General features: G+C 56.3%; 8 protein-coding genes across 8 annotated transcripts; 4 read left to right on the forward strand and 4 right to left on the reverse strand.

Moving 5' to 3' along the window:
• Positions 1-397: 397 nt before the first annotated feature.
• On the reverse strand, positions 398-5,251 carry M421DRAFT_5265 (uncharacterized protein; the record flags this gene model as incomplete). The annotated part of the gene is made up of 2 exons (XM_033595038.1): positions 398-5,089; positions 5,204-5,251. 2 exons carry the CDS (start codon positions 5,249-5,251, stop codon positions 398-400), a joined length of 4,740 nt encoding a protein of 1,579 aa, XP_033448445.1.
• Positions 5,252-5,493: 242 nt separating this feature from the next.
• On the reverse strand, positions 5,494-7,224 carry M421DRAFT_420729 (uncharacterized protein). The gene has a single exon (XM_033592580.1). The coding sequence runs from the start codon at positions 7,116-7,118 to the stop codon at positions 5,613-5,615; it is 1,506 nt and encodes a 501-aa protein (XP_033448446.1). The 5' UTR covers positions 7,119-7,224; the 3' UTR covers positions 5,494-5,612.
• A 2,121-nt stretch (positions 7,225-9,345) lies between these two features.
• M421DRAFT_156236 (uncharacterized protein) lies at positions 9,346-10,250 on the forward strand. Its single transcript, XM_033587619.1, has one exon. It carries the CDS (start codon positions 9,648-9,650, stop codon positions 10,146-10,148), a length of 501 nt encoding a protein of 166 aa, XP_033448447.1. The 5' UTR covers positions 9,346-9,647; the 3' UTR covers positions 10,149-10,250.
• Positions 10,251-11,427, forward strand: M421DRAFT_156237 (uncharacterized protein). Its single transcript, XM_033587620.1, has 3 exons — positions 10,251-10,372; positions 10,427-11,015; positions 11,076-11,427. Exons 1-3 carry the CDS (start codon positions 10,352-10,354, stop codon positions 11,192-11,194), a joined length of 729 nt encoding a protein of 242 aa, XP_033448448.1. The 5' UTR covers positions 10,251-10,351; the 3' UTR covers positions 11,195-11,427.
• A 123-nt stretch (positions 11,428-11,550) lies between these two features.
• On the reverse strand, positions 11,551-12,821 carry M421DRAFT_420732 (mitochondrial import inner membrane translocase, subunit Tim17/22). Its single transcript, XM_033592581.1, has 3 exons — positions 12,651-12,821; positions 11,924-12,580; positions 11,551-11,871 (listed from the first exon to the last, which is right to left on the reverse strand). Exons 1-3 carry the CDS (start codon positions 12,738-12,740, stop codon positions 11,833-11,835), a joined length of 786 nt encoding a protein of 261 aa, XP_033448449.1. The 5' UTR covers positions 12,741-12,821; the 3' UTR covers positions 11,551-11,832.
• Positions 12,822-12,986: 165 nt separating this feature from the next.
• On the reverse strand, positions 12,987-15,553 carry M421DRAFT_420733 (uncharacterized protein). Its single transcript, XM_033592582.1, has one exon. The coding sequence runs from the start codon at positions 15,130-15,132 to the stop codon at positions 13,240-13,242; it is 1,893 nt and encodes a 630-aa protein (XP_033448450.1). The 5' UTR covers positions 15,133-15,553; the 3' UTR covers positions 12,987-13,239.
• A 604-nt stretch (positions 15,554-16,157) lies between these two features.
• On the forward strand, positions 16,158-18,803 carry M421DRAFT_420735 (Pkinase-domain-containing protein). The gene is made up of 4 exons (XM_033592583.1): positions 16,158-16,349; positions 16,400-16,467; positions 16,517-17,292; positions 17,342-18,803. Exons 1-4 carry the CDS (start codon positions 16,313-16,315, stop codon positions 18,594-18,596), a joined length of 2,136 nt encoding a protein of 711 aa, XP_033448451.1. The 5' UTR covers positions 16,158-16,312; the 3' UTR covers positions 18,597-18,803.
• Positions 18,804-19,869: 1,066 nt separating this feature from the next.
• Positions 19,870-26,622, forward strand: M421DRAFT_101069 (glutamyl-tRNA synthetase; the record flags this gene model as incomplete). The annotated part of the gene is made up of 7 exons (XM_033586596.1): positions 19,870-19,938; positions 20,032-20,535; positions 21,451-23,607; positions 23,658-24,217; position 24,289; positions 24,647-25,062; positions 25,116-26,622. The coding sequence occupies 7 exons, from the start codon at positions 19,870-19,872 to the stop codon at positions 26,620-26,622; spliced, it is 5,214 nt and encodes a 1,737-aa protein (XP_033448452.1).
• Between the last annotated feature and the right edge of the window lie 805 nt (positions 26,623-27,427).

The raw sequence follows: 27,427 nt of genomic DNA on the forward strand, positions 1-27,427 counted from the left end.
ATCTGCTTGATGGCTTGCCATCGCTTCACACTCTTTTAGTATCATTATGAGGCTAGAAATCGAATACGGTCACTCCTTCATCCAACCTCTTCTATCGTGACATCTTAACTCTTCTCACCCATGGAATAGACTGGCTGTGATTTGAGAAGAGTTCAAAGTAGATCACACATGGCACTGGAGACAGTCTTTATGGCGTACAACATACAATGTTGCGTCGATAATATTATCGCGGCCCATATATCGACATCCAGCTCATTGTAATAACTCTGATTCTAGAACGCAGATGCTCGCTGCGATGCTCCTGTACGCCTCGCTGAACCCACGCTACAATGCGACGACATATAAATGTAATATGGGTGCTTCACGACCCTCACGCCATTGTGGTAACTCAATTCTCTTACTCGTCAACAAGCGCACCCAGGATCAGACTCTGGATGACAAATTCGGCGCTCGCAACACGCACTCTCCGCCCAGCCATCTCGCCCTTCGCAACGAGCTCTTCGGCCTCGCCGTCATCCCTCTTTCTCTTCTTGCCCTTTTTGAAGCTGCCCTTCGTACTCTTGGCTGGAGCACCCGTGCCGAATAGCTCAGCGGCAGCATCGCCGATACTTCTGTGATCGCTGTCGACGTAGACCCAGTCCCACTGCCCTTGTGCGAGTAGTCGGGTTGCGGCCGCAAGGTCCGCACAGCGTCCTACGCTTGATGCACCGAGAGCATGTGTGAGGAAGACGAAAGGCTGACGCTTCTCGATCTCTTTCTTGTATTTGCCAGTGACGAGGAGTACGGACTGATCTTGGAGCAACAGATCGCGGTCTTGGAACGTCTTCTCGAATGACAAGTCGTCGCTCGAAGGATTGTAGATGCGCATCGCCCGTGATCGCACGATGCCGTTGGGATCGAGGTACTTCGAGAGACCAGCAGGCAGTAGGTAGCGCGCGAAGCTCACCGCATGAGCCACCGATAGCGAGTCGCTGACCCAGCGCAGATGCAGGCAGGGCACGTTGAGAGCAAGAGCCTGTAGGTACTTCGTGCTGCGGGAGTGCGAATCAGTGATGAGGGCAACAAAGCCAAGCTTCTTGCAATCCTCCTTCAGTTTCAGTATACCTGCGCCTTCGGAAACAGACACTGACGTCCGACGGCTTTGTGAAGCTGATATTCCGATCGACTCGGTGTCGAAAAGCTCGTGGAAGCCTTTCTCCAGAATGTGACCGCCATTTGTCTTGATGGCTCGTGCAATAGCGTCCTTGTCCATACCATCGCCGGTCGACGTCAAGACGAAAGCCATGTTCGAAAACGTACCGCTGCCAGATCGATTTGATGAGGTAACTGAACCAGCACGATTCGTTGCATCCTTCAGCAAAGATGGTGCCGCTAGACCTCTACGCGTGAATGAAGGTGTAGTGAATGATTCGATAGCCACTGGAGTGCCCAGTTCAGAGGCAGCTTTGCGTGGTGAGGATGGCGGCGAAAGTTGGAAGTGGCGATCACGGAATTGTTTCCATAGCTGGGCGGTGATGTAGACACTCGCAATGTGTACAGTGACCTGCTTTGGCTGAGGTAGAGCCTTGCCTGTGGGAACACTGTCGCGCTGCTTCTCCTCTAGGATGAGAGAGACATGTCCGTAACGATCTGTCATGGGGTATTCGTAATTGTGCAAGTCCGCGCACTTGTCTGTCAGACCAACAACAACGTACGTGAGCTTTTTCATGCCAGGCTCATCGACCTTAACCTGATCACCAGGTTTGAGATCGAGCGAGCGTACTTGGAAGGCGTCTGAGGAAGTCGTGTTGCCATCGTCGAAGCGGATCTGAAGTTGCTTTGAGTCTGAGCGCCCAATATAAGTGGCTGGGTAGTAGTGACTGCCCGGCCAAGATGCGAACACTCGATTTGGCACGACCACCTCCCCTGCTTGGATCTCGGATTTCCTTGGCGTCAGGCGGACGGGAAGGCGCGCTGCAGAGGGTGGCGGCGAGCTGGCAAGCTCATCCGTGCTGTCACCAACGTCGCGCATCTCGACATCTGCTTTTTGTCCGACAGGTTTGGTGGCTTTACGAGTAGGTGTTGCAGGTGTGGCCTCCTGTGCAGTTGCCGATGCCTTTGGTTTGGAAGGCGAGTTGATGGGTGAAGACATGGCGGCAATGACAGCCCTAACAGACTTCAAAGAGCCATTCTTGGTGTTCTGAGGCCTTGCAGGTCGTGAAGACCCCTTGGACTTAAGAGTTCTCGGCCAGCCGTACGCTACCGTCTGAACATCTTCTCTGGCTTGTGCTGCTGCAAGTGCACCTTGATCTTCACGTTCCTGGACTGACGCAGTTGGAGGCGTCTCCTCGCGGGTATGTCGTAATGACTTCAGAGGTGATGGTGACACCGGCTTTGGTATCGACTCGGCATTTGCAGCTTCCTTGACGAGGCTTTGGAAGACGCTGCTCTTAGCAGCGAGTGCAGTTCTGCGCCTTTTAGCTGCTGGTGTCGCGGGTGCAGGACTACCCATGTGTGTATCGTCGTCCGCATCGTTGAAGCTGTTGAGACAAGGAAGCTCTATGTCCTCTTCTGCTGCTGAGAGCTGGGTATTCGGAAGGTTTGCAATGTCGCCGAGAGACCGGATGCGGCTCACACTGAGCACTGGATCACTTCCCTCGTCTCTCGAACTGGCTGGAGCAGCCACATGAGACTGTGAGGCTGTCTGCTTTTCTTGCGCAGTCGAATAGGGCTCCATGCCGTTCGTGTCCTTAGTCACTTCCGTCTCAGGCGGAGCCGCCTCGGCCGGAAGAGCGTTTTCCTGCGGCGCGGAAGCTTGCTCCGCAAACCAAGAAGGCTGTGTCTCCTCCAGCGCATCCGTGTCCGGGATGGTATTCGGGCGCTGCAGACTGGGCGTCAGCTCCCTTGGTCCCGCAGGTGGCTCATTTTTAAGGTCTATAGAAGGCTTTCCTGCTTCATTCTGCGCGGCGTGATACTGCTTGTCATACTCAAGCGTTTTGGGGATCTCCTGGTCAGTCCTACCACTAACTTTCATGGGCTGAATCATCCCGGATTCCCAATCTGCTGCCATATCATCTGCAGCAGGTTGTACCGTACCTTGTCTACAATTGCAAACTGTCTCCTGCTCTGTGACAGGCAGCTCCTCTTCTTCTTCCATCTGCGCATCTTCGTAACCAGTTGCCGTTTCGTTGACTTCGTGATCCTCGTCACCCTCCGTGAGCTCATCGTGGCCGTGTTCATCATATACAATATCGTCTATTTCTGTCGGCAGCATCGGCGGACTGCTGGGCACTCGTTCTTCTTCATCAGGTGTCTCTTCCTCGACAGGGTCATCTTCTACTTCTTGAGTCATCCTTTGAGGCATTTGTATCATTGACGAATCTATCATCTGACTTGTGTATCCTGTCTTGGATGCAACCGTTGTCTGATTGATGCTGTACTGGTTGATCGACGGCGAAGAAGGGAACCGTATGTCGGGTCGCGGCCAGCTTTCGAAGTTTGCAGTGACATCAGGCTGAGAGTCCATGACAGCGGCAGAGCCTCTGCTGCTATATGGTGCTGTCCGAAGTATGGACTGTGAGGCTGGTGCATGTATCTGAGACTCACGTTGTAACTGCGACGAAGGCGTGCCTTGTTGCAATACAGTACCCGGTGTGCGATCTGGCTGCGTACGCTGTGGATGTGAAGATGTCTTTGGCACCTGCACCCCATTCTCCAACCCGTTGTATCTCATTGGTGCCTGCACAGTAATCGCGACGTCTTGAGAAAGCTCATCTGTCAACGGCTCTGTCCCGTGTCCTTCTGGCGCCAAATGCTGCGAAGTGTCGTTAATCGCAACATCCTCATCATCTCGAACGTCATCGTGCCACTGATGCCGTGATGTTTCATCTCTGGTTTTCGAAGAAACTCCCCGAGACTTCCGCCTGGGATCTGCCTCAGCAGCTGTCGGCGCTGAGATGCTTGACAATGACAGTCCAGCTTCTCGATGCTTCTGCTCCCTCTGCCTCTGACGCTGCAGGCGCTTCTGGGCGGCTGAAAGCTCCTCCCAGCTGTCCTCCTGTACGATAGGCGGATATTGTGTCTCTTTCGAATGCCTGCGTCTCTCTTGCGACTCCTTCATTGTGACATACTCAGACCGCGGCTCGCTCGAAGACCGTATTGTTGGGTCGGACCGTTCGATTCGCATGACCTTGATAGGGCTCGATAGCGCTGGGATAGGACTCGAATGGCGAACATTGGTGAAGTTCGGAGACGGCCGCTGGAAGATAGGGTCTTCCGTGCCAGCTACAGCGGGCGACGTGCGCGCTTGAGTAAGGTCAAAAGCCTGCGTCAGTGACAGTGGTTGCCCTATCATTGACCTGCCAAGCACACCACTAAACGCAGACGCCGATTCAGCAGTATCTGGCGTAGTCTCAATTCCCGCAGCGGGACTAAGCACCCGCCCTGAGCTGTTGCGTTTCCTGCCCCCCACCGCCGGTGTCTCGAACTTCAACGGACTTGTAAATGCGTCCTCGATTTGTAGGATTGGGCCACGGTCGTCTTCGAGGGCTGTTGGGCTGGTAATTGCAGCATCTTGAGCGACCTGGGAGGATATAATCACTTCAATGTCGTCGGTGAGGGCCTCTACATCGCCGTCGTCGTCCTCACGCTCAATAAAGAGTGACTTGGGCCCTGACCGAGGACTGGGCATGCATGTGGTGGTATTTGCTGTGCCGAGGATAGCACTCGTCCATTCTCTATGCATTTGGCTATCCGGCTGCGTGTCGCCGGGAGCATCCATGCCTGCAAAGCTATGACGCATCTTGGGTGCAATGACCGCGTCCGTTGGCGCTGAACTTATGGGCGCACTGTTGTGTTTCGCGAGGCCAGGCTTAACATTGTGGTGGGGCGCGAAGGTATGCGCGGCGACGCGTCGTGGTGGTAGAGTGTGTTTGGGCGCGGCGGGAAGCAGCAGCTGCGGGAGGGCGCCGAGGGAACGATGTGGCGGAACCGTGAAAGAGGAAACAGGCGCAGAGACGAACGAACCGTGAGACTCGGTGGAATTGGTGAATTGCAGGCCTTCGTGCTGCTCTGCACGCTGCCGCAGCGCCTGTGAGAGTTGCGATGGGTCCTGTGGCGATGAAGGTCAGCAACGAGGAGGCCGATTCATGCGCCGATCAGTTGCAAGGGTCTCCGCGTCGGGGCAGGGTTTATTGGCAAAACCATGCAGAAAATGAGAACTCACATCGTACAAAACCTCGCTCAGCAACGTGAACGCCTGGGAGTCGACCATTGCGTGCAATTAAAGTTCCGGAAGCACTTCCATGATGATGTTGCGGCCTGCCGCGTTCTGACACCAGGGGAAAGGAGTGGCGTTGGCGCCAGCGCGTCGCGTCTTCACGTGGCCGCCAAAGCGGAAAGTGCTCTGGTGGCTCCTGCCTGTACTCGATGATGTCAACAAGATCCGAGATCTGAGACATTAGTACGCACAGGTGGGCCTGCGTGCGTCAAATTTGGCAAGCGCACATACCTCCGTAAGTTTAAGGAATCGCATGCCCCAGTGGGATGTCTTCGCATACGCTGGCTCAAGGCTAATTACATTTGCATTACATCTTGAATATTCTGCATGGTATGTATGGCTGGGCATCGAGCCATCAATGTCTCTTCTTGGCGTTGACGTTCTTGCCAGCGCCGACCTTGACCCTGCCTCCAGCACGTCCGCGGTCACCTGTCAGAATACCCGGGAGGTAGTCCTGGTCCATAATGTCGCTGCCCTTCGCCCTCTTATCTTTCTCTTGCTGTCTCGTATACTCCTTCTGGTCTTCAGCCAGGATGAGGTCCCGCCCCCATCCTCCCTTTCCTCCACCGAGACCGCTCCACTTGGTGTTGGCTGTACCTGCGATAGGCTTGGGGATGCTGTACTTGTCACCCCGCTTGTTGTATGTGTAGTTCTTGGCGAGATGGATGTGGAATTCGCCCTTCGCATTTGTGCTGCAGGAGACTCGTGCGAGGGTGGCGCCACCGCAGCGTGGGCAGAATTGCTTACTCATGTCCTTGACGATCTGGAAGCAAGCGTGGCAACGCAGAACCTTAGAGGAGAGCTTCTTGATGCGCTGCATGTTAGTGGTGATGAGCTTGAGGTTCATCTGCAACAGGACGTTCTGCATAGCGAAATCGATGGTCATGGTAGCTACATCCATCTGGGTGGGTCCTTGAGTACGGACGTCAGCCTGAAGACCAGAATCCTTGACCTGGTGTTCGGGCATATTGGTCTCTGTGATCCACTCGCCATCGTCGTCGTCCTCGTCGTCAGATACAGGACGCATGGCCTGCTGCTGAGGCTCTTGAGTGGAAGCGATGGCGAGAGATGACAAGTCCAACTCCAGAGACTCAGTAGCTGGGGCAACATCAGATGCTGCCTGTGCGGACTCTGAGGTGCTTTCAACCTCAACAGGCTTCTCCCCTGTGGGAAAAGATGCTGGCTGCTCCTGGGTGGCATCTTGCGCAACAGACTCTTCAGACTTCTGCTGGGGCTCGGCCTCAGTCGCTGGCTGCTCAAGAATCATCTCATCATCCTGTGCCGACTCTCGCTCTTGCTCCTGCTCTGACTTGTTCGTCTTCCTGCTCTGGGCCTTTGACTTCTTCGACTTCTTCGACTTGGCAACAGTTGACCACTCATCGTCCTCCGCGGCTTGTCCAATCTCCAGATCTGCTTGCTCTTGAGCTGCCTTGGCGGCGTCTTTTGCTTCCTTCTGTCTGCGCGCCTCCTCTTCCTCTTCAGGTCTGAGCTTGATTGGTCCCTTAGGCACGGACCTCAGACCCCAGTCTCCTCCGTTTCGCTCGCAGTGTATCTCGTATGCCAGCGCCAGGATACCCAAATCCTGTCTGCTGAGCACGGCATGATCGCCGGTCTTTTTACTGAAGGCGATGACTGCATCGTAGCTTGCTGGGCTGGGGTTGCGAACTTTCAGGAAGGGCATCAGAGTAGTCTGCACTCGCATCCTAGTTGCCTCATCTCGAATCTCGGAGATGATAGCTGGGGTAGTGTAGAGTTTCTCGGCGGAATTAATGATCGTTGAAATCGAGACAACGTTCTTGATCAGTGGCCCAGTATCCAGGATAAGCGAGTGGATAGGCTTTTGGGTTGGTTCGACAGCCATTTTAACGACAGAAAATGGCGACAATTGGGTAACAAGTTACCTTGGTATTAGCTTACACTCGAATCACACGTTTCTGGCAGCAATGTTGTCGTTGTCAGAATAGTCGATTTTCGACTCACGAAATTTCAAGCTCTGGCGGGGTTCACGAATCAGGGAAGGCGGCATCAACACTGGCGCGCTAACGGATCTGGGCTTGGCATTTGGATGAGAGAGCAGCAACGCCCAGGTGGTCCCGTCGCGATTCTAGCTCCCGCGAAGTTACTTTTGACATCCCTGCGTGTCCGTCTTTAACGCCCGGTAGACACGGCTGTAATGTCTGTCGTCCTTGACGCTATGTAACGGTATGACTGGCTGCGAGCAGCAGGCAAGGTCTTATCGATCCTCCGAAACGGCCACTGACGCCGTGCAGAGCACCTATGCCTTCAGCTGATTGCTCTGGGTGTTCATCCGCGGCACATAACTCTTGTACGAAGCGAGTCGGCGTACATACTCGACTGGAACTGGTCTCCCAACGCGGCAGCGCACGTCTTATCCGCACTCGGCAGACATGGGAAGGTATTCCAGTTCCGGAGTGCCGGCCGTGGTAGACTCGACAACGGCGCGGCTCTACGTGCGTACTGAGCCTTTACCCAGAGCTCGGTAAATCGCCCACGCTCCATCCAGGCTGAAGGCATTTCATGGTCGATACCGACACGGTGCTCTTCATTCGCTGGGCCGTTCAATCCATTACCGTTCGCCAAAGCCTATCCACAGGATCCAAACTATCGGGTTTCGGTCAAGCCTCCACGTCACGGACCGATTTCGCCTCCCTGCTGCGGTTACTCAACACGCTGCTCGGTCCGAGGGGCGGTGACGATCGTTCACTACACACACGCTGTATGTTGTACGAATCAATGTTGCTGAACCGATTGTATATTTCGTCTTAGTGCACAACAGCAAATGTTCAGCATAGGCTTGGCCACCGCCAACACGGCTGATTCGTGGAGTAGACGGCCGATCGTCCTGCGCTCGAATACGTTACGGGCAAACGGCCGGGATGGTTGACTCTAAGAGGCAGTTCGAAGGTTATTTCAAGATCGCTCAAATGGGTCCAAGACTCTGCTCAATTTGAATTTGCGGCTCCCATACCACTACAGCCAGTGTCTCCCACGACTGTCGGCCGGAGCAGTCCTTGGTCTGATTTGCTGTTCAGGCTGGTTTGTTGGTCAACGCTGCTCTCAAACGCTGATTGGACCTCTCTTTTCAAAATGTGAAGCTGTGCCCTTGTCCTTGTAAGGTAACCCAACAGATTGTTGCAGCCACGCATCCGGCCTTGTGTGTATGCAGCCGTAGGATCTCACAGGCGAGGAGAGACTCTGCCATGTCTTGCCCTCCGGCGATCGTATCGCAGTACGTATATGTCGCTTCACTACTGGTGTCGACCCACAGTCGTGGTTCATCGGCCGTGAGACGATCGGATCGAATCGGGGATGGGTTATGGGTCAATGTTTGAAGCTCGGGGCAAGCTTTCGCTCGGCGCTGATCAGTGCGGGTCGATGATGGGTGCGATGACTGGGCCGACGAATGTGGCTCAAAGAGCGTACGTGTGATCTATCCTGAAGGAACGGCGTTGGCTATAGTGGACCGGTGAGTATCTGTTCCAATATGCCGCGGCCGGATGTTATTTGGTCGATGCAAGTGAGGTTGGGTCTGAAGCCTTGCAGTTCCGGTGAGTGATGGAAAGTGCCACGCACACTTCTCCAGATAAAGTCAGCAAAACGCTGTGTCGGGGCAATGGTATCAACCGCTGTATCCGAGCTTTTCCCTTAGCGGGATCGATTCGACTCTTGTCAGGCACATGCGCCAATGCGAGCTCAGGACGGCTTCCCAGAGGGAAGAGTGGGAGGGCACAAGGTAAAAACGAGGCATTCGTGCAGGAGACTTGAGTCCTTCACGACGCCATGACGCTTCTAGTATGGCCGGCCCCGGACATGCCTTTCCCTACTTAACCTTCACCAGTCCTGCAGTTTTGAGAATCGTCAATCTAACATCGAAACCGAGTTATCAAACGATGGCACGTTCCTGCTGTCCGCTTGGTTTGTTTGGACAATCATCAATCTCAGAGACTTGATCGTTGCAGTTAGCGTTCGGGCAGACGATGGCTTCCGTTGAATTCACGCGATGGTCCGCTTATAGCCCCTCTTGCCGTAGAGCAGAGCCGCAATTCCCGTTGTGGTCACAGACGTCCGCGGACTAGTCCTCCGACTAGTCCTCGGCAGTGGTTTCCGCAAGGATGTGGCTCCAGGAAACGCCAGAGCTGACAAGCAGGATCGGGAACGCTTGTCTCTCCTTCTTCCCAACAGCTGCTGTTGGGCCTCTCCGCATGACGACGCAGCACACTCGGGTGGGATTTCGCAGAACGTCACATGTCATATTCGGGACGGCAATGACCCTTACTGAAAACGACTTACGGCCGTCAAGACTGCTGGGCTGGGTCATCCGTCGCGGAGCACTATAAACGCCTACCAAACGCTTCCACCCGCAAAAGGTATGGATACCGCCACATCACTAGAGCCGGTCTCGCTCTTCCCGGCGTTGGGATGGCTCTGCCGCCTTCGTGGTTGGCCAAGTCCATGCACCATCACAACCCATGTTGGCGCAGCGCATCACATCCAGCAGGATACTCGGTTGCTCAATGCAGTTGCTTACTCTTCTGATATCTGTCACAGCTGCAGAAGCCTGGAAGTCTCTTCAGTACTTCAAGTCGAAACAAAGACTGTTTCTCGAGGCGAAATCGACACGCCTGGATGTACGACCGCCGCCGTCGTACCCAAATGCCATCTCGTTCGACCCACAAGAGTCATCTACACTACCAGCTATACGCGGACTGACAGTATGCGCGCTTCCACATACAGCTGCTGGCGGGGTAAAGGAAGCCGGCGCTGTCCAGTCGGTTACGACCTGCAGCCCATGCATCACCACTCTGCCGCCATGACAGTCGGAACCTTGATCAGGCTTATCAGAAGCTCGCCTGTGCCTACACTCTCATAAAGCAAAACGTTTTTTAAAGTCGTCGGCTGACAGAGGTGCTCGGATGCCTTCCCCTTTCAGCGCCCTCGAGCAGAGCCGCATCGTGATCAGGGAAGATAAAGGAGGTACGAGAACGGGCGCATGGCGACGAAATCAAAGTGATAACGCGTACATCCGCGGAACAAACAGCCCAAAAAATCTTCGTCAGCGTTGTCCTGTACACAATGAGCCATCAGCCAGCGATGGTAAGTCGCACAGTTGGGTCCGATAAGACGATCTTCCACTGACTCACAATGCAGCCGCGGTTCATCTTTTGCATCGAAGAGGCTCGCCAACATCCGGGTGTCGATTCTGTAACAGACAGCGGTGGACACTGGTTACCTTCCTTGCGTCCCGGATCCAATTACAAAGATCGAGGTCAAGGTGTTACGAACCTCTGGTGGATCTGCAACGGCACCCAAATTTACTCGATCGCTGAGGCGGCACTACCGGCGGATCTCAAACCGTACAAAACCTACTCGGTGTTCTTCAGTGAAGGCTTCGGCTTCCGGATCTTACAAGGAGATGCTACAAACCCACCTCCTGGCGAGGTCTGGCACCCTCTGGGATTTGAGCACGATGACAGAGACAATTATTCCTCTTACCTGACCAATGTTGTGCAGAGTACAGCTCTGCGCTGTCACCGCCAAGATCAAGCCTGGCCAGGTATGCTTTTGCCCAACATTTTCCACGGCCCTGTCGGTACGGGTTCGCAAGGTGCGCTGAAAGGAGAATTGCCGATATTCTTGGGCTTGCTCGCCCTGTCCATGTCTCCCGCGGAGCTGCAAGTAGAATTGCCTCAGATGTTCCACCACGGCATGTGGCAGACGCACACCAGCACGAACCGCTGTACGTAATGATAGACCGGAACTCTGCTAGTAGACTGGTATACTGATTCCATCTCCGCAGGGCAACACAAACGAGGTGTGGTCGTTACAGTCTTCTCCTATCCGACCACGGCTGGAGGATCTGTTCCCATCGACATCCAGAGATTCGAAGACGGATGTACAGGGAAATACTACTACTGATACAGTCGTCGCCAGCCCTACCGTCCTACGCCCTTCCGCGTCTGCCAAGACTCCGCTGTCCGTCTCCTACTCGTTCCGCCTTCCGCTACGCTACGCTGGTTGCCTGAAATATTACCCCAGTCGCTCGCTAAGAACCGCTTTGCCCGTCAGCTCACCGCGCCCACCCCTGGCGCCTCCAGCTCTATATCCCTTAGACGTACACAACCACGCTGAGAAAGGCGGTCCGTTCTACGGCTCACATCGACACCAGAATGCTTCACTCGTCGATGATACTTCGCATGCACCCTTACCAATACGTTTTCTCGTTCTACGATCAAATTGCTGATGTTATCAGAGAGCTTGGATAGTTTCATGGTCAGAAATGGTATAATTACTCCAACGTTTTGTCAGACACTTCGTGAGACACCCTTCGTGAGGCCTTAAGCACAGCCTGATGATAATCACTGTATTGAACAATGCTCGAGCCCTCGAGCCCTCGGAATGTGCTGCGTTGCTAACCATGTCTTCGTAGTGAGATCCTAAACGCCGCCCAATGCTATGCGTGCCACGCCTGTCTGAGTCGCGTGTAGTATATAGTACAATTACACTCCCTTCTCTCTTTCACACAGCCCAATGCTCGATGAAACGTGCGCGACCATCTACGCAATCGGTCTGCTCCGCTCGTCCTCGGGCATTCGCTGTTTGCTGTTAGTCTGCATTCAACACATACGCAAAAGACCCAGGACTCACCATGTACGCATCAATCGCGGCCGAAAACACCGCAAACCCCGCACACCCGACCGCGACCGCCTGCGGCCCCGCATTCCTCGCCAGCACGCCGCCCGTAATACACCCGCCCGCGACGCCGTTGTAAAGGTCGTTCTTCGCCCGCAGCCCTTCGATCGCGCACTCGGTCCCGCTGAATATCGCGCCCACTTTGGCGAAGTTCTTGCCCGACGCCAGCGACGACCGGTACATGTCCCGCAGCCCGTGCTTGAGCTGCTGCTTCAGCGGCAGATCCGAGATGCCGGGTTGCGCGAAGGGACTCGTCGCCGCGGGCGCCGCTGCTACTGCGGCTCCGCCCGAGGAGAGGGCTTGCGTGGCTGCGGCGGTGGGGAGTGTGGAGGGCGACGCCGCGCTCGAGGTCGCGGCGGCTTTGACGGCGTTTGTGATCGGGGTGCCTGTTGCTTTCGTTGCCGAGGCCGCAGCCGTGCTTCCGACTTCCTTCGCGGTGGTGCTTGCGGCGCCCGCGGCGACGGGGGATGCGTGCGCGGTCGCCAGCGGCTGGCCCATGGGCGTGTCGTAGCGCATCGAGGCCATGAACAGGCCGAACATGGCGCCCAGGCCGCCGCCCATGACGCCCGCCATGACCGTCTTGCCGACGCAGGACTCCATGGATGCTTGGATCTGGGTTGTGTGAGTCTCGGTGCCACAGAAACATGTGCGGAGCTCAGTTCAGGGATGACGAGGAGCGTACCATCTTGGTCATCTGGGCTTCTTGCTCGGACATGCCGGCCGTGGGGTTCATGTTGGCCATCATGCCGTTGGGGTTGCTCGGGAGCGCCATTCTGTGGTGGGCCGCGAGAGTGTGAAATGACGTGGGAGCGTAGGGTCGCGAAGGAGAGGAGGAAGAGTCGGTGATGGCGATGCGACGGCGTGTTGGAGCGCGGCAACTCAACTTTTGCGGAGAACTTCGGGGGTCTCGGCTTGGCACGTGCTTTCAGCCTTGCTCTCAGCACCCTGTCCGTTCACGATGTTTGAGGACAGATGGCAGGTACGAGTGGGTCGCAGGGCACGTTTTGGTAGGACAATGTAGTGGTAATCTAGTATGCAATATTTTCAAGTCTCCTGCTGTGCTTCTATAGACATCTGATATCTCCCAATGCCAGTACGTGCAGCAATCACGAACGCCCATCTCTCCATGCTTCGTCAGCTGCCATCTCCAAGCCGCCATGCTAATTTCTCCCTCCATGTGTGAAGTATATATGAATAGACATTTATTTAGACATTTGGTCTAGATGCGTAGCGTCGTCAATATGTAAGTCGTCTGTACAGATCGTTCGTCATTAGATAAGGCTGCCAGGTGAACCCGAGCGACCGATGTAATCCCCCTGCGAGTGACTTGACAGTCTTGACTCAGGCGGCGGTGTGAGCTGCTTCTCCCATTCCTTCATCAAGTGCGAAGCTGTGCGCTTGAGGTTGGATGGCGAAAGGTTGACCAGATCAGGCCACGGGATCGAGTTGCGCTTGGGGTCGCGTGACGTGCTGGTGTCGGGCATGCTCGCAGAGCTGATCGTGGCCAGCGACGAGTTCTTCGAGTCGTGACGGCGATTGTGCTGCTTAGCGCCGGTGCGGGAATTGTTGATGGCAGATGCCGGTGTGTCTGACTCGTCCGAATCAATGTGGGTGTCTGTTGTCTTCGCAACAAACGTGCTGCCAGGGCTGTCCCAGTTATCCCAGTCTTCTTCGAAGCTGTCGCTGTTCCTGGCCGTTTGCCTTTCGGGAGTGCGGGTGGCCTTGGACGTATGAGTCTTTTTGTTTACGGAGGTGGTCTTGGGCTCACTCAGACCATGTTCTGACCAGAAGTCTTCTCCGATCGATTGTTTCTTCTGCACGGACTTCCTGGAGCTGGCCGACCGGCTCAGGGATGGCCGGCTGGCGGATGTGTTTCGGATCACCTTAGCGGACCCATCCCTGTTCTGTGAGGGTCCAGAAGACTCTGCCGCCCCGTTGACAGCTTCGTCGCCCACGGTAGCCTGTCTAATATCCTCGATGAACGTAAACAGCCCGTTGCTAAAGTCGCTGGCCAATTGTTTGCCAGTGCGCAGGATGTTGTCACGCTGCATGTTCGGCAGTCCGCCGAGGTCATTGCTCGTGACGTCGATGAGCTGTCTCGATACATCAGAAGACGTAGACGACCGGACGGGCGGCGTTGGGCGCTTGATGTTGGACTCGCCGAGACTGGCTTCGGTGGACTGTGGAAAGGATGGCGCATATGCTCTGTCAGGCGACAACAGAGAGAGGGTGCGCAGATGGCGTGATCCGCTGAAGACCTTCCTTTGCGAGGACTTTGTGTTGCTCAGCAGCGCCTTCCTGCGCTCCATCTCGCGCTGCATCCAGAGGTTGCCTCCATCTTCGTCATCCTGTACGGCGTCGATGTTCGCAAGGGTGGTATTCAAAGGTTGCAATTGGGCTACCTTGCGTACGTCATTGCGCCGCTTGTTTGCCTCGTGGAGTGAGTAGTGCTTCTTCAACGTCTTGAGATCTTCTTCGGCTTTGCCGAGCTCTTCCCTGAGCTCCAGTACATAACGCTCTTGCGCGGCAAGAACAGCGAGAATATTGTTCTCGGGTGACGGCGGCTGTGCCTCCGGTGAAGGAAGAGGCGACGGCGCTGCGATCCAGGATTGCGGCCGTGAGCGAGGCGAAAAGACTGGTGAGCTACTGCCGGCAGTAGGTTGAATTGGAAATTGTAATGACAAGCGCTTGCCCTGTCTGACGAGATCGGCGTGCGACGTTGTTTTTGAACGAGCGTGAGAAGGCATGGAGGGTGGAGGGGTGGGGTGGGAGAGCGTGGTGGAGGAGGCGGTGGAGGAAGAGTCTCCAGACTCGCGTCGAGAAAGACGTTGGCCGGCCCCTGATGCGAGTTCTTGCGAGGGTGGCTTTGACGTTGACCGTTTCCGCGTAATGTCGCGCTCTGGGCAATCCTCGGCCTTTGCGCCTTGAACACTGGGACTCGAATTCATATCATGCTCCTTGGTGAGCATGCAGACGAAGGAAGAGAGCCTCAGGCGTCTGGAAAGCCGGAGAAGAATTAGTGCGGAGGTGGTTGGGTGCAGTTCGAAACAGACCGCCGATAGGCTGGCAGCCAGGGCGGCGAACTGCAAGCAGATCTTGGTAGAGTAAAACACCCACGAGAAATACGCCTTCAGCAGAGTCGGACTGGCTTTGCTGGAACCCATACCAGACTCTTCGAAGCGGGCATGTCTCGAATGCGGTGCAGATGAGGGGTCGAATTGGAATTATGGATGCCGTCTCTACATAGATAGATCTTGTGCAACCCGCACAGACTCACAACAGTCCACAGCAACCCGAGGCCCTACGGAAAGTGCCCATGGGTCGGCCTGCGGGGCTAGTGCAATTGAGGCGAGTGCAGGTACGCGTGGTGAGCTGACGGATCATCTGGTGAGAGTTGAGGTCTGCTGTGTGGAAAATATTTTACCTTTATTCACCGCTCGATCAGCAGACTGACGTCTAGTCTTGCAATCTGACATTGAGCCCAAGATCTGAAACTTGTCTTCAGACCGACGATAGGGCGACGGGGCGCTGAATTCATTCGCTCGTAGTTGACAGCACGCGCCCAAACGCCCAAGCTAACAAACGTCTGGCAGCTGTAGGATGAAATTCGGTGCTCTGCGCGGGGATCAACGCAGGTCGCGGCCGTTTTCAGCTCACCATGAAACACGGACCACAACGAGACCGCCTCCGGTAACCCCGGGCACGCGTCGTGTTGTTGCTGTGGGATACGCGGGCGCGTCATCAGGCGCGATGAGTGTCACGGCTGTCACCAGCCCGATTTCTCCCCAAAGCGATTTGATCCGAGCAGCTGACAGACCCGCCTGCGCTGAAACTTATGCAGGGCAACTGCCCAAGCATTCGACAGGAATGGCACTGATGCAGGTACAGCGCTTAAGGCCTTCTGTGACCTGGGGGCCGGGGCTCACGATGGGCGGCAAGCAACTTTGGAGTCGGCACCCGACTGATTTTCTTATTTTTGTCTCTGCAGCGCGGGCAGTCATACGGTGTTTGCTTTGGCTGCTATTAGGTTTGGGACCGTTCTGTGCACTTGCGCGTGCGTCGACGATCGCGTGGCGGGGCGAGCTTTGGTTTGTTTGCCCGGTCGCGTCGCCTAGCAACCGCCAGCATCAAGCGCTCGTACCACGCAGCGTCTCTTGACTCTATGACCGAGTCGCGCATCCAGCTCCAGGGCTGCACCACTGCCACCACCCTATTTCTATCCGAACGTGCTCTACCAAGGACTCCCGCCGTCCACCCCCCCAACCTGGATCCCGCAACTGCTTGAACACGCCGAGCGCCTGCATTGTTGTAGACAGCAACAGGCCATAGCTCACATCGCCGACCATGGCGGACAACTACCAGGTTATGGAGGAGTTGGGCAGTATGTGTTCCACAGCGCCGCCATGTTGCTTTTTAGGCTGACAGGCGCAGGCGGGTCCTTTGGAAAAGTGTACAAGGCTATCGACCGTAGCACAGGCGAGACGGTTGCTATCAAGCATGTAGGTGCTCATGCATCGCAGCTCCAAGCGCACATACTCACACGTCCAGATCGATCTTGAAGACAGCAACGAGGAGCTCGCTGACATCCAGGCCGAAATAGCCTTGCTCAGCACCTGCGACAGTCCGTACATCACTGCGTACAAGACGAGCTTCGTCAAGGGCGTCAAGCTATGGATCGTCATGGAATACCTCGGAGGTGGCTCAGCAGCCGACTTGCTTGCGCCAGGACCGATGGGCGAAGCCCACATTGCGATCATGTGCCGCGAGCTTCTCCTCGGCCTCGACTACCTGCACTCCACCGGCAAGATCCACCGAGACATCAAGGCCGCGAACGTGCTCCTGACCGACAAGGGCAAGGTGAAACTTGCTGACTTCGGTGTCGCCGCGCAACTGACCAACATGAAGTCACAGCGCATGACGTTCGTTGGCACTCCCTTCTGGATGGCTCCAGAGGTCATCCAGGAGGCTGGCTACGACTTCAGGGCTGACATCTGGTCGTTGGGCATCACTGCCATGGAATTGGCTGAAGGAGCACCGCCGCACGCTGGAGCACATCCCATGAAGGTGCTCTTCACTATCCCGAAGAACCCGGCGCCACGCCTCGAGGGCGACCAGTTCAGCAAGGACTTCAAGGACTTCATAGCCCAATGTCTGATCAAGGACCCTGATCGACGCGCCACCGCAAAGGAGCTGTTGGAACACAGATTCGTTCGCCGAGCTGGCAAGGTGGAGGCTCTGCGCGAGTTGGTCGAGCGCAAGCAGATGTTCGATGCGAAGAAGGACAAGGACGATGTCTCTCACCCCAAGTACTACGAGGAGACCATGTAAGTGCACTGCTCTTGACTCGAAGGAATGCACCTAACACATCCATAGGAAGGACCTCTCCCCTAGGCTCGAGTCAGACGACTGGACTTTCGATACAGTCAAAGCTGGCACTGTTGCGCCAGCACAGCGTACGACGGCCAGGAGGCGCAAGCTTGCTCGCATACCCTCTGGAGACGAAGAGACGCCGTTTTCGCTGATGCAGCACATGAATCTGGACGACGCGCCTCTGGGTGTCGCCTCGGACTCCCCCATGCCAGAGCGGACCCGAGCTTCTTCTCGCACATCGTCCACCGGAACCGCGTTCCGTGTATCCTCAGGCAACACGCCCACTGCTCGTCGCATTAGCGGTGCGCCCAAGCAGCCCCTTGGTGTGGATCTCACTTTTGGCAACTCGCCTTCGACCGTTCAACGCTTCAAGCGCATCCCTAGCGGAGAGCGCCGTGCAGCACTTCGATCGAACCCGCCCGCCAACCAGAACAACGCGTTCCATCCCAACCCGTCTGCTGCTACGTTTCGCCCATCGCCACCGAGTGCCGACCTCATGTTCGATGTGAATGATGTGAACAACGAAAATGAGCCACCAGAGCCCGAGTACCCACCTATGCCTGTCACCAAGGATGCACTTTACGGACGTCGAGCTTACAGCAAGGTCCTGGACGGAGTCTTCCAGGAAGCTTACGCAGACACTGGATCTGCTTACCAGCGTGAGGCGATGGGACGAGTCGCTTCTGCTTGGGCGCAGCTGGACGAGATCGATCCACAGGGGGAGTTCATGCTTCTGAAGGCTATGGTCGACCGTCTGAAGGCCGACTCAAAGTTAGCGGCTGCTCTAGGCATTGAGGTACCAACAGCCTCGTCAGCGCTCAAACGCAACAACACCCAGGGAAGTGACATGAGCTACAGCGGTACTACAGTCCACGGCAATGGCACAACTCGCGCTCGCTCTAACACCAAATTGTCCACGTCGTCTGTCAGCAAGTCTTCTGCGTCAGAAGATTACGACTTGCCTTCAACACCCATCGACACACCGAATGGCACGCCAAACGGCACATCAGATTCGCTTGCGAAGGGACCTAAACTCATACTTGCACAGAACAATCCTCACCTGAAGTCTCACCGTCGCCGCCAGAGCGCATTCGTCGTTGGGGAGAAGGCATACGGCAACGACTCTCTGCCCATTGTCGACGAGAAGAAGCTGCCAGGCCACGTCGAGAAGGGCATGGAGCAGCAGGGCCTTCTCGCGGACATTCTCTATGGCCAGTGGATGTCCGGGCTCCGCAGTCGCTGGCCTGTCGCCAACTAAAACACAAGGGCCTCGTCTCTTTGATACACGCCCTGGCGCGTGTGCACTTGCTTTCTTGCACATAGTTTCTCGTCTCTCTTTTTAGCACTCGTCCCAATCATGACTCACGACCCTGACGACACGCCGGCTGCGTTGCGTTGGAGCGGAGTTGCGTCTGGAACCGGTGCGATTGTTCTTTGCATAGCGGGCGCTTTTTTTTTGGGGGGGTTTACTTTCTGCCAGACAGGCATTTTTTACAGTCCGAGTGGGGCATGGACATGTGTAGATAGACTAAAATGGGCAGTGTATAATAGAATCAAACTGCATCTTTCTTCCTTTCAGACACATTTTTCCATTGCTGTGGTGATGGCTTTCGTGCCTGTGAGCATGGGACAGCACAGACGAGTGGTCCTGAGACTCTGGCAAACTGTTGCAGCTAACACGGAGCGCCCGTCGTTCGTGCGCTACTCTTACAAAGGTGCTTACTCCTGAGGGAGTCGGTTGGGCTGCGAACAGGTGGGCATGTGGATCCGTTTACACGTAGCTCTTGATGACGTGACAAAAGTAGCGGCCCTAGAATTGAATTTGTCTTTCTTCGTGGAGATCAGCATGGATTGCGGTATGCAAGGCAATCGTCTGGACCACATTGGGATTGTGTCTGGGTTGTGCAAGGAGTGGCCTTGTGCGACGCTCGGTATGAGGCGACTTGGAGGATCTCGAGTTGTCGAGTCCGCCACAAACAGGCACAGGGCAGTTAATTAAGCGCCTTCCAAATTCGCAAATGAAGCCTCGTAAAGACATGCAAGACGACCGGTGACCGATGCATGAAAAGCGGAAAACCATGATTCTCTTCTAATCGATTTCATTCGACACTTGATCGAACTGGTGTCGTCGTTGTCCAGCGTGCGTTGTCCTCGAGAGCGGTGGAGCCCAGCACGGCCCTAGAGCGGTCGTCGCGCCTGACAACGAGTCAAAACACGGCGCCGGCCCAATCAACCACGCAACGTCACAGAAGCTGGAGGTACAGACCCAGGTTAGCTCCCGTATTGATATCGCATATCATATCCCACTATCGATACTCGGTATACCTACACACCTCACGCCTCCCTCACCGCCAAAACCGCCTTTCGCTCGTTTGCTTGCCCTGTCGACGTCCGCAACGCGTTGCACCTCGAACCCTCGACGCGCCCGCCACGTGAACAGACGCATGTCGCCGTCGCTCGCCGGGTGAAGCGCGGTCCGTACCGCATCTGGGGGCAACAGCCGGAGGCACAGTCGGAGGAGAAAGTGCAGCATGGCCGGACAGGCGCTGCCGACGCGGTTCCCGTGTTGGTGCAAGGCCGTGTACTCGTGGGGGGGAGAGGTGAGTTGAGACGGACAGCCCTTTGTTTGCCTGCAGGATCCCTGACGGCCATTTTCACCGGCATAGACAAAACGCGACCTCGGATTCATAGAGGGCGACCTGATCGAGGTCATCAACGCCGGCGATGGCTCCTGGTGGATGGGACGGCTGAAGCGCGACAGGCGCATGGTCGGCCTGTTCCCGAGCAACTTCGTCGAGCTGCTCGGCGAAGACTACCAGCCATGGAGCGCGAGTCGCAACGGCAGCTCCGAGGCCGTCTCGCGGCAGAACAGCGCGCAGGCGCAGGCCAAGCCGGTGCCGCAGAAGCAGAAGAGCATGTTCAGGAAGCCCTTCACAGCTTACGCGGCTGCAGGCGCCCCGAACCCAGCCGCTGCGGCGCGCGAGAGGCTGCGGCAAGGCGCGACGCCCCAGGCCGCGAAGACGACGAAGCCCTTCTCGTCCATGAAGCAGCGAGACTCGCTTGAGGGCCGCGAAAGCGCATCGCCAGCGCCAGCCTCCAGAGGGCCCTCCAATCTGTGCGCCGTATCGCCTCGACCGGCTACGAAACGACCCGCCACGTCCCCAGCGAATGCAAACGTCAACAGGCACGGCTCGCACGCCCGCACAAACTCGCACCAGCCGGCGCCAGCCTTCCAGACCCATGCCTCGAGAGCTGTGTCGCCCGCGCCGCCGCCGTCAAGACAGACGTCCCACACGGGTTCGTACCAGCAACAGCCCAGAGCAGTGTCTCCTGCGCCGCCCAGGGCCGTCTCGCCAGCTCCACCACGCCAGCAGTACCAGCCGAGAGCTGTGTCGCCCGCGCCTCCTCCACAGCAATACCGCGCATATGACAGGGGGCCGTCGCCGTCGCCGTCGCCATACTCTCGTTCCATCTCTCCAGCGCCCCCGTCCAGACACGGATCGTATGCCCGGGGGCCTTCTCCTGCGCCGCCAGCACAGTCGCAGTACCGCTACCAGCAGCGGGCTGTGTCGCCTGCACCGCCGCCTCAGCATCAGTACCACAGAGCCGTTTCGCCCGCACCTCCACCGCAACAGCACTACCACAGAGCCGTATCTCCCGCGCCGCCACGGCAGTACCAACCCCGGGCAGTCTCTCCTGCACCGCCATCTCAATACCGCGCATACGACCGAGGCCCCTCTCCCTCTCCATACCAGCATGCAGCCTCTCCGGCACCCTCGTTCCAAGACCGGCCTCAGTCTCGAGGGGTGTCACCCGCTCCCTCGCTCCAGCAGTACTCACGTGCTGCATCTCCAGCGCCTTCGTTCCAGTATCGCGCCTACGATCGCGGACCTTCGCCCTCCCCATATCAGCAACAGATTGCAAGTCGAAGTCCATCGCCCGCGCCGCCTCAGTTCCAGAATCAATTCGAACCCGAGGAAGAAGACGACGGTCCACCTCCACCTCCTCCACCGCACCGTGTCGCATACGATCCAAACCGAGCAGCGTCACCTGCGCCGCCTCCACAAGACCGCTTTACCACCCCGGAGCCGCCTTCGCCGAATCCCCAGAAGTTCACGCCGTCGCCGCTCACAAACGCTATGAATGATGTCATGTCCTCGCTGCAGGACATGGCTTCGCCAGAACAAGATACACCCTCGAACCCTTGGTCTCACGACGCATTGGACCAGGTTCACCAGGCTTCAGCAAGGATGGCTGGATTGCAGACTGGCAACAGGAGTGGTAGTCGAATGGGGGATGACGACGACGATGAGCCTGTGCAAGGTCCACCGGACGTTGACGATTATGTCAAGCGCATGGAAAGCCGCTTGCGACGCATGCATCAGATGGAGGCCAACAAGAAGAAAAAGGAAGAAATGTTCATGGGTGGCAAGAGCACACCTCCTCCAGTTCCGTCTAAGAATCCGGGCTACCAGAGGCCAGGACCCTCGCCGATCAAGGACAGCCCAGGGGTCGAACGCAAACAGACACTGCGCCATCGCAAGTCGGTACATGACCTTGGAAAGAGCCTGGGCAGGTCTTTTACCGGCAAGACAAACTCCACAACCACGACTGAAAGCACCAATCGTAGCTTGATGTCTGGGCACTCGGCAACAGCCATGAGCTCCACTAGCGCTGGCAGCTACTATCGCAAAAAGTTCGCCGGCGAGAGGTCTCGGAGCGGGGTAGGGAATCGTCCATCTGGAACGGGCTTTGGCTTCGATGATGGACGACCAGAGTCACCCTTCACGGGCGTCACGTACCACTCCAGTCATGCATCGGGCTCTCAGTCGCGACCTGGTTCAAGCGATCAGCAACAGCAGTCGACACAACCCAGCACACCTGGACCAGAGAACCCGGATCCTCTCGGTGGTCTGACACAGCCTAAGGCGAGACGAAGTGGTTTCTTCCGCAAGATGATCGACTCTGCGAAGACTCAGGCAGCCAATGCTCGAAGCACCATGGAGACTATCAGCAGGCCGGCGTCTCGCGCAGCCAGTCGTGCTGCAAGCCGTGCTGCCAGCAGGGCAGGTAACCGCATCGACCGCGTAGAGTCTAGTACTCCTATCACAGGCTTTGCTGGTGGGTCTGCAGCCCATCAACCAACACCAAGCAGAGATGGCGGTCTAGGTACAACAGACTGGGTGCAGGTGCGCCGCGACGTCAACCGTTCCAACTCGTTGAGCAAGAACGAGCGTATCGAGAGAGCGGAGCGGTGCCAGATGATGGAATACCCTGCTCTGAACCCAGTCGATATTCTGAACGACGCTGTAGAGGGCGATGAAGGTCTTGATGGACTGCCAATCGCTGAGCCCATCGACTTTGCTGCGTGCAACTTGGCTCACGTCGACAAGGGCACCCGCTTTATTAACAGTATTCCCATGGGCACCACTTCGGCTGCTCTGGCTCAAGGCTACGTCTGCAGGCCGTTCAGGAGCGATGTTCAGCGTCTACGCGCCATCTTCACCTGGGTCAGCGAGCGCATTACCTGGGAAGAGGACTTCGAGGGCGAAATGGACACCCGCCACGTCCTTCAGAGCAAGCGCGGATGCTCGCAGGAGATTGCCATGGTGGTCGCCGAGATGTGTGCGTCTGTTGGACTCCACGCTGAGGTCGTGCGCGGTTACTTGAAGACCCCCGGAGAGCCCCTGGATCTTGAGAGCGTCGCGCATCCGAATCATTCTTGGAACGCTGTCATTGTCGACGGTGAATGGCGCATGATCGACTGCTCGCTTGCAGGTCCAACGAACCCCAAGCGTGCGCATTTCTCGATGGCTGGTTCCCAGGTCGCTGAGAGCTGGTACTTCCTGGCTCGCCCTCTTGAGATCTGCTACTCCCACGTTCCACTCCTGCCTGAGCAGCAGCATATTGTCCCGCCGCAGCCCCACGATATCCTCATGGCTCTTCCGTGCGCTACGCCTACGTACTTCAAGCACGGGCTGCAGATTGTCGACTTTGATACTAGCATGTTGAACCTCGACAATCTCGAGATGGCGCACGTATACGTCAATGTTCCAGAGAATGTGGAGTGTGTTGCCGAAGTAGAAGCCAGGGCATACTCTCAGGATGCGGATGGTGACTACTTCGAGAGTGGTGACTTTGTTCGTAAGCCAGCACTTGCGCAGGTAGAATGGATTGGAGGCCAGAAACGCTACACAGTCAAAGCGTTGCTGCCCGGAGATGAAGGCCAGGGTGTACTCAAGATCTATGCTGGGCCTCGTGGACTTATGGTAAGCCCCTTCTCAGACTGACTGAGTCCGATGTACTGACCATTCTTCAGCACTCCAACAAGCAAAATCCGCACACCCTAGCCATGGGCCTGCCGATAACACACACCGGCAGTAACCCTCCGTACTCGTTCTTGACACTTCACCCAACACCACACGCGCAGCGCCACGATCTTTACATCGCACAGCCTCAGTGCTCCAATCTTGTGCTCAATAACACATTCGTCTTCTGTGTCCGCCAACATCCCTCATCTACAACCCGCACCGAACCAGAGACTCCTCTCACTGGCCGCGCATCACCCAACCCCTTCGCACGCCCTGCATCAGCCATGAGCATGCAGTCCATCTCCGCCACTGGCAGTAATTACACCAATCCGTCTCAAGCATCTTCAGGCTCGAACGGAAGCAGCTCGATGAAGCCTGCTAAGCTCGCCATCCAGACACCCAGCGGCAAGATCATCCGACTGACCAGGAAGAGCGAACATGTCAGCGTGCTGACTGATGCCGACGGCACCGCATGGGAGACGGTCATCAAGATTGGCGAGAAGGGTACCTGGCGTGGCCTCGTGCTGGCGGATCGTAGCGCAAGATGGTGTGTTTTTGCGCAGTGGGAGTGCGCCTAGGAGGCAAATACCAGGGATCGATGGGGATTCGAATGACCCCGCATGTTGCGACGATGAAAAGGGTATGAGTGGATGTTCACTTCTTGATCCAAAATTTTCAGGATATACTTAATGGTAATGGTTTTGGCGTTGGTAGAGCAGACCTTGGGCATAGCATTGCATAGCCGGTGTTTGGATTTCGGTCTGGTGTCGTGTATGGTACGAATGGAGATATGTCTGCGCATCTTCCTGCTCATTCTTCGTGCCCTGAATGACGAGATTCTGTAAAATTTTGTGACTGCCTCCAGGATGCGTGTAGATTGTTGCTAAGATCGCTGTCGTGTGCCACTGAGTCGCGCCTTCTCTATCGATAAGCTGCCCCGCCAAACACTCATCATCCCACCAAAATCTCTCCGCCAGTGCTCTGATCACCTCCACAGTACACCATGGACGCCCAAATCGCCGAGTGGCAGACCCGTGCCGAGGCACTGAAGCCTCTCAACCTCAAGCAAATTGAGCCCAGCCTGCAGGAGCTCGATGCCCACCTCACCCTCCGCTCGCACATCGTTGGCTACACTATCACCGATGCCGACACCACTGTCTGGAAGACCCTGCGCGAGAACCGCGTCGCACACGCCTTCGTCAAGCAGAGTCTGATGCCAAGCTTGTGTAGATGGTTCAGGTACATCGAGGAAGCGTACCCCCAATCTGTTGTCCTGGCTGAGAGGCCGAAGGAGGCAACCAAGGGCGGCAGGAGCAAGAAGGAGGGCGCCAATGACGATGCCAACTACGACATTGGTCTGCAGGATGTCGGTGATGGCACGGGAATTGTCACACGTTTCCCTCCTGAGCCTTCGTGAGTGCTGCTTTCAAGTGGCTGGGGGACATTGTTCGACTGACTTGTAACAGAGGCTACCTCCACATTGGACACGCAAAGGCTGCCCTGCTGAACGACTACTTCGCTCACACCAAGTACAAGGGCAAGCTCATCCTTCGATTTGACGACACAAATCCCAGCAAGGAGAAGGCGGAATTCCAGGACTCAATCGTCGAGGACTGCGCTCTGCTTGGTGTCAAGCCTGATCAGGTCTCCTACACCAGCGACTACTTCGATGACCTCTATGAGAGGGCTATCCAGATGATCAAGGATGGTCTCGCATACGCCGACGACACTGCGCAGGAGAAGATGCGCGCCGAGCGCATGGACGGCATTGCCAGCGAGCGCCGTGAGATGAGCCCCGAGGAGACCTTGGCCAAGTTCGAGGTGATGAAGACGGGCTCGGAGGAGGGCAAGAGATGGTGCATCCGTGCGAAGATGTCCGTAGACAACCCCAACAAGGCCATGCGCGACCCCGTCATTTACCGATGCAACCCCGAGGACCACCACCGCACCGGCTCCAAGTGGAAGATGTACCCCACCTACGACTTCTGCTGCCCCATCGTCGACTCAGTCGAGGGTGTCACGCACGCTCTACGTACCACCGAGTACAACGACCGCGATGCGCAGTATCAGTGGTTCATCAAGGAGCTCAAGCTCCGCAAGGTCCACAACTGGGGTTTCGCCCGTCTGAACTTCGTCCGCACCGTCTTGTCCAAGCGCAAGCTGACCAAGATCGTCGACGCGGGTTTCGTCTGGGGCTGGGATGACCCGCGCATGCCCACCGTTCGTGGTGTCCGTCGCCGCGGTGCTGTTATCCCAGCTCTCCAGGAGTTTATCCTGAAGCAGGGACCTTCCAAGAACATCGTCAACCTCGACTGGTACTCCTTCTGGGCCACCAACAAGAAGCACATCGAGCCTACCGCCGCGCGCTACATCGCCATCGACGAGGACGCCAAGGTCTCCGTCACCGTCGTTGGTGCACGCGAGGGCATCATTACTGAGGACAAGCCTAAGCACGCCAAGTACGACCTCGGCAACAAGAAGGTTGTCTTCAGCAAGGAAATCATCATGGAGCAAGCCGACGCGCAGTCCTTCGCTCAAGACGAGGAAATCACCCTGATGAACTGGGGCAACGCCATCGTCCGAAAGATCTCGCACTCCATCAACCCGCTCTCCAAGGACGGCTTCAAGACCGTCACTGGCCTCGAGCTCGAACTGCACCTGCAGGGCGACGTCAAGAAGACGTCTAAGAAGGTCACCTGGCTGTCCAAGGACCAGGAGCTCATCCCCATTGAGCTCGTGGACTTTGACTACCTGATTTCCAAGGATAAGCTGGAGCCCGAGGACACGCTTGAGGACTTCCTCAACAAGAATACGGAGACCAGGGTCAAGGCTGTTGCGGACTGCAATGCCGCCGAGCTCAAGGTCGATGACATTATCCAGTTCGACCGCAAGGGCTTCTTCCGCATCGACAAGGCCTTTTCGCACGGCCAGGCTATCCAGGCTTTCCAGATCCCCACCGGAAAATCGAAGTAAATGTAGATGAAGAAATCATAAAGATGCCTTCTGCCGAGATGCAGACACACTCCCTCTCCACTGTTAAATCCCCTCTCGACCCTGTACCTAGTCTGCTCGTGAATACCGTACTTCACGTCCGGGGCGTGTCATTTCCTGCACAGTTTCACGGTTCTTTGTCTCTTATCTCTTATCTCTTCGCCGTAAGGATCATCTCACCACTATAGTCTCCGAGCGTGCGTAACACGGCTCCCTCGTTTCCTTGGTCAATAGATGATAGAAGATAGATGATAGATGAGTGATAGAATGATTGAGTGATCTTTCTCATTCCTTCCTAGAACCGGCTATCCATTGGACGCTACGCCTCTTCTCCACCTTGTGCACCCCATCTCTCCCGACCTCCTCAGTCGCACCCGGGTCTTTCATGTCACCGCCGGCCGAGCTCAATCTCCCGCCCTGACTCTACGCATCGCTTGTCAGACCGCCCACTCCCCCTCAACCCGCTCACTCACGCAAGACAGAACCAACTACGGCTATCCGGAATATCCACCAACTTATCTCCATTCTTCCCATTCCACGTAATGTCGCCCACGCACGCCTCCTACGCAAACGCAATGCACAACCCGCACTTGTCATTGTACACGCGGTTCATGATCTCGAACCACTCCACGTCCACACACAAGCGTTTGCGTTTAGCTCGAAGTCCCAGCCGCCCTTGATGATGTACTTGCTGCGCTTCGTTGCGTCCAGGTTGGTTGATGGTGAGGGCACGGTGAGGTGGGCGCCGCTGATTAGGGAGGCGACGTCGGCGCGGTCGATTGGGTAG

The sequence above is a fragment of the Didymella exigua genome, assembly GCF_010094145.1.
Source record: "Didymella exigua CBS 183.55 unplaced genomic scaffold M421scaffold_14, whole genome shotgun sequence".
In the NCBI taxonomy this organism is placed as follows: domain Eukaryota; kingdom Fungi; phylum Ascomycota; class Dothideomycetes; order Pleosporales; family Didymellaceae; genus Didymella; species Didymella exigua.

Excerpts from the sequence above, each read along its gene's own strand:
- M421DRAFT_420732 (XM_033592581.1), bottom strand. The coding sequence starts at position 12,740 with ATGGCGCTCCCGAGCAACCCCAACGGCATGATGGCCAACATGAACCCC. Across the intron at positions 12,581-12,650 it reads AAGCCCAGATGACCAAGATG|ATCCAAGCATCCATGGAGTC; the intron begins GTACGCTCCTCG and ends CACACAACCCAG. Across the intron at positions 11,872-11,923 it reads CCGCGATTGATGCGTACATG|CGAATGCCCGAGGACGAGCG; the intron begins GTGAGTCCTGGG and ends AACAGCAAACAG.
- M421DRAFT_420733 (XM_033592582.1), bottom strand. The coding sequence starts at position 15,132 with ATGGGTTCCAGCAAAGCCAGTCCGACTCTGCTGAAGGCGTATTTCTCG.
- M421DRAFT_420729 (XM_033592580.1), bottom strand. The coding sequence starts at position 7,118 with ATGGCTGTCGAACCAACCCAAAAGCCTATCCACTCGCTTATCCTGGAT.
- M421DRAFT_156236 (XM_033587619.1), top strand. The coding sequence starts at position 9,648 with ATGGATACCGCCACATCACTAGAGCCGGTCTCGCTCTTCCCGGCGTTG.
- M421DRAFT_420735 (XM_033592583.1), top strand. The coding sequence starts at position 16,313 with ATGGCGGACAACTACCAGGTTATGGAGGAGTTGGGCA. Across the intron at positions 16,468-16,516 it reads AGACGGTTGCTATCAAGCAT|ATCGATCTTGAAGACAGCAA; the intron begins GTAGGTGCTCAT and ends TCACACGTCCAG. Across the intron at positions 17,293-17,341 it reads AAGTACTACGAGGAGACCAT|GAAGGACCTCTCCCCTAGGC; the intron begins GTAAGTGCACTG and ends ACACATCCATAG.
- M421DRAFT_156237 (XM_033587620.1), top strand. The coding sequence starts at position 10,352 with ATGAGCCATCAGCCAGCGATG. Across the intron at positions 10,373-10,426 it reads TGAGCCATCAGCCAGCGATG|CCGCGGTTCATCTTTTGCAT; the intron begins GTAAGTCGCACA and ends CTCACAATGCAG. Across the intron at positions 11,016-11,075 it reads GCACACCAGCACGAACCGCT|GGCAACACAAACGAGGTGTG; the intron begins GTACGTAATGAT and ends CCATCTCCGCAG.